The sequence below is a fragment of the Montipora capricornis genome, chromosome 2 (assembly GCF_036669925.1).
Source record: "Montipora capricornis isolate CH-2021 chromosome 2, ASM3666992v2, whole genome shotgun sequence".
Classification (NCBI taxonomy): Eukaryota; Metazoa; Cnidaria; class Anthozoa; order Scleractinia; family Acroporidae; genus Montipora; species Montipora capricornis.
The window spans coordinates 42,339,850-42,357,349 of record NC_090884.1 but is presented as its reverse complement, the minus strand read 5'-3'; the positions used below and the strand labels follow the sequence as shown (position 1 = coordinate 42,357,349).

At 38.9% G+C, this 17,500-nt stretch overlaps 1 protein-coding gene across 1 annotated transcript; it reads right to left on the bottom strand.

The window, feature by feature from the left end:
- Positions 1–5,663: 5,663 nt before the first annotated feature.
- Positions 5,664–15,513, bottom strand: LOC138022363 (mitochondrial glycine transporter-like). The gene is made up of 12 exons (XM_068869479.1): positions 15,411–15,513; positions 15,152–15,235; positions 14,886–15,040; positions 14,682–14,763; positions 12,430–12,503; positions 11,323–11,425; positions 9,690–9,759; positions 8,357–8,455; positions 7,923–8,089; positions 7,556–7,648; positions 6,128–6,641; positions 5,664–5,863 (listed from the first exon to the last, which is right to left on the bottom strand). The coding sequence occupies exons 2-11, from the start codon at positions 15,173–15,175 to the stop codon at positions 6,615–6,617; spliced, it is 894 nt and encodes a 297-aa protein (XP_068725580.1). The 5' UTR covers positions 15,176–15,235; positions 15,411–15,513; the 3' UTR covers positions 5,664–5,863; positions 6,128–6,614.
- Between the last annotated feature and the right edge of the window lie 1,987 nt (positions 15,514–17,500).

The following is a 17,500-nucleotide window of genomic DNA, read 5'->3' as shown; positions in this document are numbered from 1 at the left end:
GCAATACAATGACCAGAATTCCTAAACTTCATTTTAGCAGTGCAGACGCTAAATGTCGCAGGAGAAAGTTATGTTACCCTGTAATATGTTAACACACGACTTTAAACTAGAAGGGATGGTGCGTGTGGGGGTTTATAGCGAGAAATTCCAAACTTCAACCCTTGGGCTTCAACCTCGCAAAAATGTCGGTTTGGGGTTTTGATGATCATCTCTGATGGACAAAGTCAGTAAAGCGGGATACTTCGCCGATCGCCCACGATGTACAACGAATGCCCAACGGTCAGACAATTCATCCCATGGACAATTAATAATAATTTTAGCGCCCTGTTTCAAGACCATTTTACTATCCTTCGGTTTTTATTGTTTCGATGTTAGGGGTCAATTGTTTAAAAACTGTAGAATTGCCAGGATACCAAAAAATAGTTATGATAACGCGGACGGTATTTTCTTGACGTTGCCGCTATCACTGCTTCACTCAAACGGACGGCGGGTCTAATTTGCAGGTCGCAGGTCGCAGGTCGCGGGTTACAGGTCATTGTTTCACCAATACAGAAAGTATCCCTAAACATTCTTAAAAGCTAACCTTAGGCCTAATTAGGCCTAAACAAAAGTTTTTAGGCTTAAGGTTAGCTTTTACGAATGTTTAGGATACTTTCTGTATTGGTGAAACAGTGACCTGCAACCCGCGACCTGCGACCTGCAGATTAGACCGGCTGCTCAAATAACGACCATGCTGTTCGGGATGCAAGGACATTAATGAGGACCTGACGACTTGCTTGATTCTAGGTGACGTAGACCAGGTGGCTGCTGCTTAGACATGACAGATTGGCCACTGAGCTATCCCCTTCAGAAGGAAGGACTGAGTAGTTCGTTTGACGATCTTTATACAATAAATTAAAGTTACTGGACAAACACATCTAGCCTACAGTCTAATAATTATTGTAAAGCTTGTGATATTATCATTTCCTTTGTAAAACCTATAGTATAATCTGAGTTTCTTTTTCTCCATTCCTTCGTTTTTTTCACCCCATTTTCCTCGACTATCTATTTTACTGTGGTAATGGCAGACACGAAAGCTTTAGCTTCTTTGGCCGCTACGCACATTTCCCTACAATGAAATTGAATTATTATATATAATTTCTCAGCTGAGAACTATACTGTTGTTCATTCTTTTTAACTATCCTGTAAATAGTGCGAATAAAAATGAGTGAATGAGTGCATGAATGAGGAGGTTTTGTTGTTCTGACTTATTCGCCATTTTCACAAACCCATTACAGTTCATTTTGGGGGGGGGCTTATTTGCATTATAAAGCAATGGATATCCAGTTCACTGAAGCATGTTACAGTCCCAAGAGTAAATGACTTTCATGCAAAAAAAAAAAAAAACCCAAAACGTATTTCATTATGGGAATGGAAAAGTAGCGAGAACAAAGTCTCTTGAGTGAAATATATCTTGAGTTCTCTCGGGCTCCTGGTTCTCCTTAATAATAGGCAAAAAAAACCGAAAGGCAGCTTGTCTCTTTTTTACAATTCCCCAGCAACGGTACTGATGAACTGGCATTGGCGCCCCACATGTCCTAGATTCAATGACGAAATATAAAGACCTCTCACAGGTTGTAGTTCTGCTGTTAAAGCCATGATCAATGAGTATTTTCAAAAGGAATGTTTAATTAGTTTTCGTTTTACAACTGAATGGAATGTTTGTACTTGAGTACTGCTGTATTTTCACGAAATGGTTGCTTTAACCATTACTTCCTGGACATAACCTATCCTTGTATCTTCTGTCATTTTTTCAGTCTGTCTTCACGGGTTTCAAGCTGGATTCATGATAGCTAGATAATAGTCCCTTTCACTAACGGGCCAACAAAAGGGTTTCGGAGAGGGCTTCAATAACGATCTTTTAACAACACATAGTAATTAGAGCTACTTTCAAAAATATCATAATAGTCTGATGGTCCTCCAAAATTTTGCATAAGCATTGTCGCCAGTTTCTCTTTGGACTTATAATGGTCCCAAGAGAAAATAAAACAATGCTTACACAAATTTTTGGAGAGCAAACAAAGGGTATTATCGATGAAATGATATGTGAAATAGATCATATATGAACTGCGGATATGAAATCAAGTGAAGCTATGATCCCCGCAGTTGTGAACACAATTTTTGCAATTGCATAGAGAAGACTAAAAAATTCAGGACTTCAACGGGGTTGGAACCCATGACTTCGCGATACCGGTGCGACGCTCTAACCAACTGAGCTATGAAGCCACTGACGTTGAGAGCTGGTCATTTGGGGGTTCTAATGTTCCCGTGAGGAAAGAATTAACGATGAAATGATATGTGAAATAGATCATATATGAACTGCGGATATGAAATCAAATGAAGCTATCATGCTCGCAATTATGAACGCCCCGCACCGGTATCGCAAGGTCACGGGTTCAAACCCCGTTGAAGTCCTGAATTTTTCAGGCTTCAAGTGTATTTCGCTTGGCAGGTGTGTATGATTGACACGGCTTGACAGCTCAACTATAGTTAGTATAAAAATACTGTACTGTAGGGTCATTGAATCGTTCAGTAAAATAGAGCAGTCAAGTTGTTGTTACGGTTGCTAATCAGACGAATTAAAGAGCCTCTGCCAAAAACGAGTATTAATTGGAGTTGCTACTCTCCGTCAAGAAGTCCTTCAACACGCTAGTGGAGAATCTAGGTACCCTCTCGCAGCAACTGAGTCCAACGAAAACTTCCAGCACCCAATCTGCCGACCACACTGACCGGGGATAAAAAGGACAAAGGCCTGAACAAAACACAGAAGGAAATAAGACTAAAAAATAAGAGAAAAAAATTAAGAGAAAGGAGAAGAAAGAGATCGAAAGGAAGCTAGAACAAGAAACCTTGTCAGATCATTGGCCCTTCTAGGAATAAAGCTGATACTGCAGAAGCCAAGGAAAATGGCGAAGAAAAGAAAGAGAGCCAAGAAGACGAAAAAGAAGAAGGCCAGGAGCGTAGAATGAGACAGACGAATAAAAGAGTCTGCCAACGAACAGTGTGGGAGTTGCTTCTGTTGAAAGACATCTTAGAAGAGAGAAGCAAATTTGCAATGCGATTCCTTAGAGATACCATGTGTCAACGAGTCAGGCATTTCGGTTAACATTTCCTGAAGGAGGTGTCTCTGTTCGTCATTCATGATTTCAAATTTGCGCTTGTGTAATACTATGTTGAGGGCATGAACATGTATCAGTGTGGATCTGAGCACCAGAAGTGAATTCGCGGTCTCGGGTTTGAGATCAATTTACTATTTGATGACTGGGTAACGACTTAACGCACTAAAAGGACTCCTACCGCTCAATACCCGCAAGGCATATATAAAGAAAAGAATTAGTAGATTAAGTGTGATGGAGAATAATTTACCCCGCTGACTTTTTAATTAGTTACAGCAACTAATTTGAGGTTTCAGTTAAATGTTTCTCATATGATTAGAAAACGGAAAAGTACATTCGTAATGTTCCCTTACTACCCTTATGTTCTTTTCTCGTCTATCTCACTCGACGCTCCTGGCCTTCTTCTTTTCGTCTTCTTGGTCTACTCTCTTTTCTTCGCCTTTTTCCTCGGCTTCTGCAGTATCCGCTTTCCGGCCTAGTAGGGCCTATGATCTGGCAAGGTTTCTTGTTCTAGCTTCCTTTCGTTCTCTTTCTCTCCCTTCTCTTTGTTATTTTTGTTTCTCTCTCTTTATTTTTTTCTGTCTTTTTGCCTTCCTGGGTTTCGTTCAGGTCTTTGTCCTTCTTTTTATGGCCGGTCAGGGTTGTCGGCTGATTATCGCTGGAACAGAACTGTTGTTCTTTTTCGTTGGACTCAGTTGCTGCAAGAGGTACCTGGATTCTCCACCACCTTGTCGAAGGATTTATTCGGGAAGAGAAGCAACTCGACCAAGGACGTTGAGTGTTTCTATGAAAACAAAAAAAACCTGCTTGGAAAACGGCCTATAATTAGATTTGGCTAGTTTTCAAAAGCGTCCAAAGTGCAGGTTTTTGGAGACTATTCAAAGTGGAGACCATTACTGAGAAAAGCTCCAAAAATGAGACAAAAAAAATTTCGAAAGGCAACCTTGTTGAAGTGACGAACTCTGCTACAATCAACGAAGACACAAGAAACTACATGCATTTCTAGCTGGAAAAACACCATATAAATTCGAACCTAATTACACTAATTATTAAGAAAAAATAAGCTAATTACACATTATCTTTATACTATTTGAAAATGTGTAAGTAAAAATTACATTTATTAAGCAGCCTAAAATGATGTTATTAAACGACGTGACACACCTCTCGTTTAGCATTGCGCTTAAAACGGGCGAGTTTTCTGGGGTTGGCACTAAGAGGGTTCCAGCCTGGTATTGACGGAGCGATAGTAAAAAGAACGTTGCGCATTAGCCGTTCTGCACAAAGACAAATCTAATTTATCGGTATGTCTGCGGATGTAATTGTGTACATGGATATTTGATCTTTTGCTGACATTACTACTTAAATACGAGAGCGCGAGGCCGTTCACAACCTTATACAAATGTATGGCGTCACGTGCTAGCAGCTGATCTTCAATAGAGGACCAGCCCAATTTCCGCGGAGTATTTGCCGGGGGGGGGGGGGTTACTTGGGTCAATTTACCGCGAATCTTGCCATTTTTAAATCCCACTAGCCAGAATTCTCTTACCCCCAAAATTCCGACAATTTGCGACCCCATTCTAGTAGCTCTGTCGGGAACTCTGTTGAAAATGCAACCCCATTGTAGTCAATCCAGTCGTGAAAATGCGACCCCATCCAGCGGCACATCCCCATTAGCCTATTTTAAGATAGGAAGTACACCCCCCGGGAGTATTTGCTAGCACGAGAGCAGCAACGTTTTTCCCAAGTTGCAGTTTGTGTATATTCTGCTTAAAAGTACCACCCTGGACTGCTGAACAATTAAAAAAGTTCACTGAATACCAAAGAGCTCAAAATAGTAAAGAATACAGGTTTGGAAAACAGATGCCTAACTTTGCTTATCTGACTCAAAACAGATAGAAAAGACGACGTCAAGGTGTTGACATGTTCATTAAATGTAAGGCTAGAGTTAAGTATGATACCAAGGTCCTAACTGAAGATAATGGAACAAGTTATTGGGCTAAGAAGGGGACTTTGACGTCCGAAACTTTGCTCAGGAGCTGTCTCGTTGCAAACAGGATGAATTTAGTTTTACTATAGGGTTTATCAGTAGCTGACTAGAACAGCACGAAGCAGCGTTAAATGAAAAACTTCGGAGATTTTAAAAAGACAGAAATCGATGTCATTGGAAGAGGAAGAGGAGGAAGAGAGATAAACCTTTGCATCATCAACATATGACTGAACGCTAGACTTCTTAACAACACAAGGTAAATCGTTCATGAATAGGCTGAACAACAAGGTCCCCAAGACAGACCCCTGAGGTACGCCTTGGCCGGTCACGGGTTGGCCAGCAACTACAGACCACTTTACTTCATATGCCCCACCCACTGATAAATTATTAGTCTTTTTTGTTTCAATCAAGCATATAGACTGCGAGAACGCAGACGCATTTCCGGCGGTCGTTTCGGGGAAGAGAAACGACCGTAGGAAATACGTCTGCGTTCGCAGGCTATAAAGCATATACACGAGATGTCAAACTATACAGCTCTTTACATGATTTTCAGGGTGAACTTTTTTTTCACATCGAACAAACATTAGTGCAACATGCTTTCTGTAGACTTTAAACAATGTCCTTTATTTGCAAACTACATAAAAAATCGCTATTGAGTAGAATATTTGTAAAATACCATAGATGTCTCAATTAATTATAAATAACTGGCTCTTAGTGGGCTCTTAGTAAGGTATGAAGGGGTAGTTTCTAAAGAAACTGTGGTGCTGCGTCGGTGGGGAAGTAGTATACAAAAACTTGGTTTTATCAACGGAGTTGATAATGTAAATTGGCCACCGTACAGAGATTCTAAAAGCTGACGTTTCGAGCGTTAGCCCTTCGTCAGAGCGAATCCAATTCGCTCTGACGAAGGGCTAACGCTCGAAACGTCAGCTTTTAGAATCTCTGTACGGTGGCCAATTTACATTATCAACTCCGTTGATAAAACCAAATCTTAGTAAGGTACATGTATGAAAATCTTTTTGAATAAGCATTGTTGCTGACCACGGTGTAACAGCAAAGAATCTAGTCTTCTACACTCTCTTCTTCTTGCATAGCTTTCATTCCTTGGGAATAGTGGACTCCTTGAAGCTCTGTTGAGGATCTGCGTTGCACCATGGGAATAAGTGCCAAATAATTGTTAATTATTGGAAACCGGAAATAAGCGCCGCCTGATGGGCCCTTCAGGCTCGTAACAGAGAGTTTCCCTTTACCTTTTAATTATAATTATTATAATTTCCTATCATTTGTGGTTTGGAGTGAACAAAATCACAAGTGTGGAGATGTGGTCCATATTTGTGTTCTAGCACTGAATCCCAGTTGTTTTCTTGACTTTAAGGAATCTCTTGCTGCGAGAAAAGTCGGTTTCGCGCCTGCCTGCACAAAACTCTGCTATAGACGAGCTATTGACTCGTCTGCAGATTTATCGCAGTTAATTATGTCAACCCAAGTTTCCTTGAAATCTGTTAAGAGAGAGGGAAAACAAAAATTAAAATTAAACTACCGTATTTGCTCGATTATAAAACGCCGCGGCGTTTATTCAATTTTGAGGATGTCCCATGCGGCGTTTATTTCAAACTCATATTTCTTACATCGCTGACAACAATTACGGTACATGGATATCAACTGTAAATATTATTTAAATAAAAACACGTTAAACGTTATAATGTCTCGCATTTTTGTTGAAATAAAATCGCAATTGTCTGGCTTGTGATCAACGCCCAAAGAATTAAACGTGTATCTGTTTTTTTTTTCTTACAATCCTCGAACAAACGCCGGATTCTTCTGATTGGATGCGGCGCGTTTCTTCGAGGACGGCGTTTATTGGTATTTTTCCTTCCATCTGCGGCGTTTAATCGAGTAAATACGGTACTTGCAAAAGGAGGACAAAACGTTTTTAACGTCGTCCAATTTTCCCGACACCAAAGCGTCTCTTTTCGTGGTTAGCAAGCTCCTACAGTTGCTTACAATAAGCAATGATCAACATTTCCTCTGAGAGAAATCAATCACTTAACATGAAATTTGTCCTACCTGAATTCTGAAAAACAATAAATAATTTGTTGCAATTGTCAATTCAGACCAGACAAATATTAACAATGTATAATACAGCTGACTGATTTCTCGGCAGAATGATAAATCACTCGACAGATTCTTAAGAATTTTAACAGTAAAATTAGCAGTCAATTCAAGTCACTGCATCACCATTACAAAAAAATCGCTCTGTCATTGCTCTTGCCATAATACTCATCATCACCATTTTTTGTATACTACAGCTGTACTTGACCAAGAAATCTTAAAACTCATTTCTTGAAAGGTTTCATAGCTCTTCTAGTAAATCAACTTCGGTGTTTAATCGCAATCGAGCTAATTGCAGCACCTGTTCATAAACTGTCCATGACAAAGCTGCCATAAGAGTTTTCCTAAGAGTTCGAGGAACTATTCCCTTAAAAAGCCCGGTCACTCCATCTGCCTGAAAAGAAAATCATAGGGGAAAAATGATCATTTTCTGTCAGATGTTCAAATGAATAGTAGCCGTATTCTACAGGAGTCAGCCTATCAAATAATAGAGTAGAAGATACAATCATGTAATGTAACCGGCTAAGAAGAGGTTCATTGTTTAAAGTGTGGATATGTTGTGATTTGAAGTTATAATGATTAGTCTAACTTAAAACCCTTTGGTAGATTCTAGTTACATGTATCTCCAGAACTGAACAATCGAATGTAAAGGTGAACTGACATCTCACTTTTAAAATGGACGAGACAGCATCGCCATTGCCAGTGAACTTGTGGGGATACAGTTGGAGCCTTGTCTTCACTACATCTGCTGGCTGAGTAAGTATTGACGCGAAAACACCCGCCAACGCACCGCAAACAAATGTTTCAGCAGGGTTCAGTTCAGGTGACCTCAGTTCTGCCAGAAAAGAAAAAAAATATTGATACCATATACATGTATAACACATCCATGCACGATCAGTCAACCCAATCTTGTTCATTTCTATTTGAACTATGGTTAGAGCTGCTAACCATTGGTGTAACAAAATATCATTAATGTCCTATCGTAGATTCAATTCCTGCCTGGTACTTACATTGTTTTGCTACATGTACTTAAATAAATGACTTGCATAATTTTTCAACAAATATTAATATTCGTGCGCAAGTGCTTAGTCATAAATCTTACCATACTTTGCTAATCCCTTAATTCTGGTATAGAACATAAAATAAATGCCTGAAAAGGGGGCATCTCGTGCGACCGTGGCCAATAATCCACTATACAGGCCTATGAAAAATAAACATGAAAACATATTATATACCTCTTTTGTTCCTTGGTATTTAAAAGTATATACAGCTACACCTATGGCTTTAACTAAGGGCAGATTGAAAGGCTTGCTATAGAGCATTTTCACATGACGTCACGGCAGCCCTGTTGGTGTTCCAAAACAAAGAAATGGCGGCCATGATGGTGTACCAAACTAATCCTGCCAGAATTGAACTCTATTTTGATGCAAACACTTTCTTTAGTTTCAGTAATCCAATATAGCTGCTGGTCACGTGAGTGAAAACGCTCTATTGGCACACGAATTTGTTCTCAGCAACAACAACAACAACAACATCATGTAATGATAAAATTACATGTATATCGGATCTGATGTGATTCTGTATCTAAAACATTAAAACTACAGTAACTGTTTACAAAGACTTTTAAAATTAAAATGAACCTATAGACCAAGCTGTTTTAATTAGTAATATATGATCACTTGATGTGTACCAATTCAGGACGTAGATGATCTTTGCAGCACGTACATGTATTAATTTCTCCAACTCATCCAAGAGGGATTTCCCACAGCCAAAGCATACATGTAAGTCACTGATGGTAAAATTATTTTTAATTAAGGATCTGCACTTTCCTACATGTATAATCAGAAGCTGCAACTGTCTCATCTGGTGGCGTAAATTACCCAGTATGGGCTGGGACGCTAAGCTCAGTGTAAGCGGCTTTTTTGACCAAGTTCCAGTATGAAATACAGTCCTTGACTATGTCAAATAAACCATATAGCACTTGCTTTTAGTAGGCTACTATGACTTCTTTCGAACCCTGTTTCCCAATAAATGATACTCTGTCCATAGATCTTGGTTGTTTGATAGTTTAGCCTTAAAGAGGGTTTTGTAACATAGATTCACAAGATGCCGTAAATCAGTAGTGATCCAGGGTAAAGACTGGCGTCTGACCTTGACCTCGTGGAAGGGCATGTGCCTATTACATATTTCACCAAATATGTGTGTCCACGCCCAATAAGTTAAACAATCATCCAAATTGTTGAACACCTCGCAAATCATTCAACACCTCATTGAACACTTCGCAAGTCCCATTATGGAAATGTATTCACTAACAAACACTTTTCTGCTTAATGGGTAGGATAATTTATTATTCTTCAAAGTAATAAATTTATCAGAAGACCCTGTTTTATGTAAACCAAAATGCTTTATCTTAATTGTCTGAGTTTTGTAATCACCTCTAACTCCTTCACTCCTCCAGATTGATATCAGTGCATGGAACATACTATTGTACTTGAAAACACCACTCTGCAATAAAAGCAATAAATATAAAAGAACATTGAGCAAACGACTGCTTTCTAAATACCAGGCATAACTACTCAATGACATCAACAACATCAATGAATAATCGTTAGATAATCGATGGGTTAGTCAGTGATTATTGATGATGATCAATGAGTAATCAATAACTAATCGATAGGCCACAATTTTTAGTCATGTAATACATGTATTAAACAGGTATGTACTAGGAAAAAAAATGTGTAACACAGACACAAGAATCACAAACAAAAACATTCATTTGGTACAAGAAAGCAAGAAATCTGTAATACTTGTGCAGTATCATAGTGATGAGTAATTGTTGGGTATTTGATGAGTAATCAATAGGTTATCAATGAGTAATCAATAACATCAGTGGGCAATCAATGACATCATGAAAAGTTGATGACATTGATGAGTAATCGATAGGCCGCAAAGTTATTTGGATTTGATTATTCATCGATTATGTACTCATTGATCATCACCAATAGTCAATGACTAGTCAGTTAATTGATTATCCATCAATAAATTATTACTGACATTGGCTACTCAATGACGTCATTGTAATGATTGTTGATAAGTTATGCATGGTACATGTAAATAACAAAGTTTACATTTAGCTAAGTTAACTCATCATTGCAACTACAATCTCAATCCCTTCTTTAATTAAATTATGCTACTTTATATCAAGAGCCTGAAATCCCTAAATGTTCCTTGGTACTGTACATGTACATATAAGCTTTTGAACAGTTATCTATAATTATAGTAATTAAGAGTCAAATCTTTCAATTTGCAAGCAGTGGCAGTAGCAAACAATGATATATTTACTGAGGAGGACTCATAAGAAAAATCATTGATTGTAAAATTTAATGGTTTGAGTCAGAATACCTTGATGAAGAAATATTGATGGGTGATGGCAACACTGAGAAGGATTTGTGAGTGATGATATAGCCTGAACTGAAGGTGATCTGTGTGTTACTGCATGCCACGTCTATCCTCAATATTGTTTACTGGGATTTCTCCATTTCATTTTATGTTGGCGGTTTATGTCTGGCCTTTGATGCCATTGACTTTTCCATTAACAACATGATTTCTTTGACACTTTGGCTCAAAATCATTTAATGTGCTTCAGTTTGGTCAAGGTCTGTGCATGGTAGAGCAAATGTTTGTTGCCTATCTTTGGAGGCATTCGGGTCAAATACTGACAAGCGGGACTGCTTTACAAGTGAATGTCACATTCCTTACTTCATCATAATTCACATACCATAATAATTCTTAGTTTTGCAACTTAGTCTTGCGCAAAGGTTTGGCTAGTTTTCAACCGCATTCTTAGACCACTCTCCGAAACTTTTTAAACCTATCACTTTTTAAAGTTTTGTAAGTCTTGCAAATTAAAGTATTATTTCAGGATATTCAAAGAGTACCCCCGGTAGTCTTGCAATTTGATGTGAGTGAAGCACATCAAAGTAAACTGGAAAAAAGTTCTCTTGCTCAGTCTATAAAGGGGTACCTATAAAATTGCACAAATTTATGCCTCATGGAAATTCTTAGTACCTCATATCTTGCTTTCAGCACAGTGACTGGTAAAAGTGTTACTCCCACTATTGTTCTTGCACAAGCTCCCATCAACAGTGACTCGCCCATTGATGGTTCTTTACTACAATAGTAGAAAACAGATGTTAATACTGTTAAATAATATTTTCAATCAATTGAATAATGCTTTGCCACCCCTAAACTGAGTCCCATTGATGACTAAAATTGTGTGACAGAGTAAAATGTATGTGTCACACTTAGGGTCAATTTAAACGGTGCGATTTCGTCCCATGGCCATGCGACAAGCTTACGACAGGCCTACGACATGACTTACGATTGTTGCAGCGTTTTAAGACTCACATGTTTTAAAATGCTACAACATTTTCCCTGACATACACAACAATCGTAAACGAGTAGTAAGCCTGTCGTAAGTTTGTCGCATGCGACAAAAATCATACCGTGTAAATCAGCCCTTAGGAAGGAATGGGTTCAAGGGGACAACTAGTTATAAGATTTTGAGTGGATGTAGATGTTGTTAATAAATTAAACTATTAATTAAGCAATAGAGGAGGTTTTCCGTGTTTCCATAGCTTCATCTAAACACGAGGGCGAGTTGGGAGAATTAGAGACAGTTATGCAAACCAGATACGCGGTCAAGGGTTTGCATAACTGTCGAGAATTCTCCCAACTTCCCCGAGTATTTACATGAGACTATGGAAACACGGAAAAAAAGTCCTCTATTGCTTTTATAAAATATTCCTCAAGGATAATTCAACAAACAAAGGAAAATGCTGTTTTTTTTTACTTCTTGATTGAAACAGATTTTCTTGATACACGCTCATATTTTCTACCAGCCAATCAAAATGCACGTCTGACTACATTTATAACCAATCAAAATTTGTGTGACGTCACAGCCGTGTTTCCATTCTCTCTTCTAAACAGAGATATTGACCATTGAGAGTGTTCATTCTATCCTTATTATTTTATAAAATCCTGAAGACAGCATGATCAATATAATACAATAGCCATATTTGATAGTGAAAATTGTCACTGTTGTTCTGTCAATGATGTTCTCTGAACCACATCCATGCACCTCACCAACTAAATTGCAAATTTTTACATTCACACCTGCCAAAATTTTGTGTTAAGCCATGAAGGGTACAGAAGTACATTCCAATCCCTGGGACACATCTTGATAGTGACTGGAATGAAGAGAAAAAGAAAAGAAAGTTTAGAGTGTTAGACTTCTTTTTTTTCTTTTGTAGAAATTTATAATTGATTAAGATATTTAATGACAGCATTACAATGTATCTGGTATTAAAGGAAGGAAGCCATCTGGGTGTACGGACCTTTCTGCCTGTTTCGACGACACACAAAAACAGAAGTTCACATTTCCAATAATAATTAATAGTGTATACTAAAATACCGGTAGTGGATAGCATTGAATGCACACGCTGATTGGCTACTCAAACTCTGGATATCCTTTGCTATTCACTTCTGAGCAATTTGCACAGAATTTGTGTCCGAAAATGTTACAATCTTTGCAGGAATAAATACCTTAGTTAAAATCATCTTTTTGTGCTATATTATCTCACTGTTTTAGTATGTAACAAAACAACTATTCACCTCAGTGTTGGTGGCTAGTAGTGAATACTTACCTCCGCGCTTAGCGGCTCGGTAAATATCCACCTCTAGCCTCCTCCACTTCAGTGAATACAGTGTAGTTGTTAATTAGCCTGCATGCTGGGTTCTCAGTTCAACCCGTAACCTGTAACACCTGTCATGGGTGTCACTTGTAAGTGTTGTGGCTCTACAAAATTTTTATGATAAATTATTGTCCCCATCAAGTAGATCAGTTTGTCAATCAGTTGCAGACTGTTATGGATGAAAATAGTACAGAAATGGCTATTAAAATATTTTATAATAAAGTTTCTATATAACGTGCGCTCTCATTGGTTTAAACAGCGTGCTTTATGAGAGTACAAAGCACGGAACAAACGAAAGCTCACGCCATAATCCGCAGAAATGCAGGGATCGCGTTAACGCAGAAATCGTGCATTTTTACGCAAATAAAATCCAAAAAATGCATCATCAAAATTTTAATGCGTGCCAGGACGCAAGGCACGGACTTAAATAACTCACACAACTTGCTTTGATTTGTCAGTATATTCTGTTGTTTGTAAAACTGTTGGAGCGATCTGTGATCATAATTGAAGTTCTAAGAAATGGGATTTAAAACATCTAAAAAGGTTAAAACTAAACTAGAGCACTCAAGAAGTAGGGAGAATCACTCGCCTATCAGCTCGTGTTTCCCCCTACACTTCTTTCGTGCTCTAGCCGCTTCCCACGTGCATTTAAATTCTCACTGCTATCCATCACTGGAAGGGGGCAGAAGAGAGTGAGGGGGAGGGGAAGGGGGTGCAAAGAGTGAGGGGTGGGGGGGGGGAGCTTATACCCCCTCAACTTTTTTCTCCCGATGTTGTCTTCTCCTGAAACTCTCCTTCCTCCCATCACACTTCTGTGATCCATACCAAAAACCTAGCCCTCCCACCAATATCCAGTATTGTGATTGGCTTATTCTATCACTTTGTCTGATGCTGTTTCTAACTGCCAGCCAACTGTTGCTGCAAACATGATTGGTAGCAGCAAAAAATAAAAGTGGCTGAAAGCTTCAATCCACTCCAGAGTGCATATTTTTGAAGGACACTGTAATTAATTTCCCATTCATCAGGTCACCGGTTTGCACCATAATGAGTGGATGGAATGAACGAACATAAGAGAACCAAAGAGCGATGCTAAAATTTTGTCTGATCAAAGCATAGAGTTTATCCTTCCAGTTTCAGCAGCATGCAGCAAGTTTCAGTATTGCTTAAAACCTGCCAAGACGGAAACCACCAAAAACAATACAAATTATTTTTATCCCTAGCACTATGCTGCCCTTACTTCCCTCCCCAAAGGACCTGGGTGGGAAGAGAAAGAGTTTTTGGTCTTGAGGAACAATACAGCAGTTATAGATCTAGATCCACATCACACACTCATGCCAAGGGATGGTGACCACATGGACTGAACGATGTCAAGGTATTGTTGTCTTCTTCATTTGCTTCAAATTGACCTCTTTCAGAATGGCGGCCAAATAAAATATTCTTTTGTTTTAATGCTAATAAGCCTTTCTAGCCTCGCTACGACAAGCAAATTACAAAAGAATATTTGTTTCAAAATGAGGGCAGTAGGTCTAATTAGCACAAAACAAAAGACTGTAAAAGTGGGCGCCATTTATGAAAGGGGTCTATGGTTGGCATAAGTCTATACACTAATATAAATAAAGTGATAGAGAGATTGCTGGTTTTAAACGGATCGCCTATCTATGAAGTCATACTCACTGGAACTAGACCTCTCCAAAGACCAACAATGTGTTCCCTCCGAGCCACAGAGCAAAGTATGTACAACATGCCATTATTTCCCCTACAGAACATAATAATACTACATTATATTACATTCATTTCTAATTTTAAAACAGCTGAATTTATGAATTCCTAAATGCAAAATCAAACCTTCTTTTAATACAAACGAAATATGATCCGTACCCTATTTTCAGCTTCCCAGTTCCAGCAGGTGTACTTGTCAAAGATAGACCTTCCACTTGCAACCGAGTTTTAACCAAATCAAACGGTTGAAAAAGTAACGTCGAACATGTTCCACTCAATGCACCAGCAAAAAAAGCCTTCCCTAAAGAAATTGTCTGAAAATCGGATAAACAAAAGATTTATAAAGGTACCGGCCTCGGAAGCGATAATATAATTGACTGAAATCATCTGATTTCTCAAACATTTAAGCTTAACTTTGTACGTACATCATGTTTGACGCCTCTTCCCATTGAATTTTCGACTACAAAGGGTCGAAGTTTACTTTCCTTGAATCGTTTTCTCTGGTTTTCCTGAAAAGTGTAGTGTAACAGCGAGTCAGTAGTGAGGCTACTTAAAAGAAGTCCACCAACAAAGCATGTTGATTTTGAGTTGCAACGTCTTGGAAGACAAATCGATCTAAAATGACCAGCTTAATTAAGAAACTGTTCAGACATTAGTGAAAATACTAAAAAAATCCAATACTACCAAGTCATTTGTTTCTCGTGTCACTGTTGTTTTTTGGCCACTAAAACACTCGTGTTATTTTCCTCTTCACATCGATCCCGTGTTTTCGGTCACGAGAAGTTCGAGAGAATCTCGAGATTTCATTGGTCAACCGACAAGCGTGCACAAAGGCGGGCAATTTGAGTGTCCAAATATGGAACGCTCTTGTTCCAAATATGGGTCACGCTATCCCCAAATACGGGACCACTAACCTCGTTCCCAACCCACTCACGGACCTGAGACCCACTAAAATCAAATCTACGTTGTACCGGCTGTTGCTTAATTAGTTTCTCAACCTGGAAATGAGGTTGCAGGATCACTGTCCAAATTTAGGGAGAACTGAGGACGATGACGATAGCAACTAAATATTTTAAGCAAGAGCCGATACAACGTAGATTTGATTTTAGTGATGTACTATATTTCGGCTGGCCAAACCAGCCTTCTTCGGGTGTAATGAGAGTTTACATTGAATTGCTTCTATGTACATATATATATATATATATATATAATTACTTGCGTAGGAAAGGAAAAAATTAAAACATTAAAACACTACAGATCTGTTTCGAAAGGGCCTGATGGTCCTCTCTCGTCAGGTGCATAAAACACTGCCTGGCTAACTTTCCTTTTATAAGGAAAGTTAGCCAGGCAGTGTGTTATGCACCTGACGAGAGAGGACCATCAGGCCCTTTCGAAACAGATCTGTAGTGTTTTAATGTTTTAATTTTTCCTTTCTTACGCAAGTAATTATCAAGCTCCAGGATTGTAGAGCACTCTTCGACTCAAAGATAAGGTTTTCACGTTTATGTATAATATATATATATATGATCCAACGTACACCGACAGGAAAATTGTCCACGGTTGCTTGCTTCGAAACTCTGGACGATAGCAACGACGGCGGCGGCTGTAAATTTAGGGTACGATGTGTGTAAAATGGGTTTTAAAAAAAAAATCACTGTGTTTACCCTCGGATTTCAGAGTAGCTAGTAGCTAATATCTCCGAGCATTTAACATATATAATTGTTAAGAATCCCAACTGGCGGGAGGCAAACCAGTTGGCTATTTTACAAGTGCGCCAGGAAGATGATCCAGGGACTACCTGAAACAAATTCAGTGAGAGGTCAGAATGCGATCACCGGGTCTCAAGGCACGGGCCCTAACCACTCCCGCCTCGGCCACACTGCCTCCCGTGACAGACCAACTCGACCATGGTGTCATCGTCGTAGCAGGGGCACCCAACGAGAATATAGTTCAAAACCACTTAAACATAGCATTGTTAAACGTATTTTAGTATTTAAACGGTAGATATAGGCATATTTTTATCCCCTAAATTTTTTTTATCTGTTCGGATTTCCTAGCTGAAAGTCTAGTGATCCGAAAATTATAGGGATTAAAACTTACCTTTTCGAAAATTTCAGCCAGAAAAAAGGCTTCCGAAAATTCTAGGTGACCTTTTTAGGGTAAAAATCCGTTAAAAATGGGCAATTATACCATTTTTTAGATGTTCGAAAATCCTAGGACAGGCAGGCAAACAAGAAATTTTAAAACAAATGTTCCGAAAATTCTAGATCTCAAATCGTCTTCCGAACAGATATTTTCCGAAAATTGACGTTGGGTGCCCCTGTCGTAGACTTCACACTTTTGCTTTGACAACCATATCTTAAAGCGATTTTCCTTTTCTATAAGAGATCAAGGGAGATTCCTTGAACATATCTCTGAGATTAGGTTGGTTTTGAATTTCTTGTGCGTTTGTGCGATATCAAAGCAGTATCGTAACCAGGAGTAACCTATTTGGCCGTGCGAAAACTGGGCTCTACTGTAACAAAAGTGATAATTAACAATTACACCCGTAGCCCGCAAGGGCTACGGGCCAATAGCCCATGAGGCGAAGCCGAATGGGCTATTGACCCGTGGCCCAGCAGTGGCCCTTGAGGGCGAAGGGTCTAATTGTTTTAGTATCACCCAACTAGTCGGACAGAAAAGGCAATAATAAAGTTAGCAAATGCAAGTTGAAGAAATATTTATATGGGAATAAAACGAAAGAAATTAAAGCGTCATGCTTTTCGCTACTCGAG

Coding starts and splice junctions, on each gene's coding strand:
- LOC138022363 (XM_068869479.1), bottom strand. CDS start 15,175: ATGGGAAGAGGCGTCAAACATGAT. Junction 9,760..11,322: donor TGCTGAAAGCAAGATATGAG/GTACTAAGAATT, acceptor CTTTTATTGCAG/AGTGGTGTTTTCAAGTACAA. Junction 7,649..7,922: donor CTGTCTCGTCCATTTTAAAA/GTGAGATGTCAG, acceptor TTTTCTTTTCAG/GCAGATGGAGTGACCGGGCT.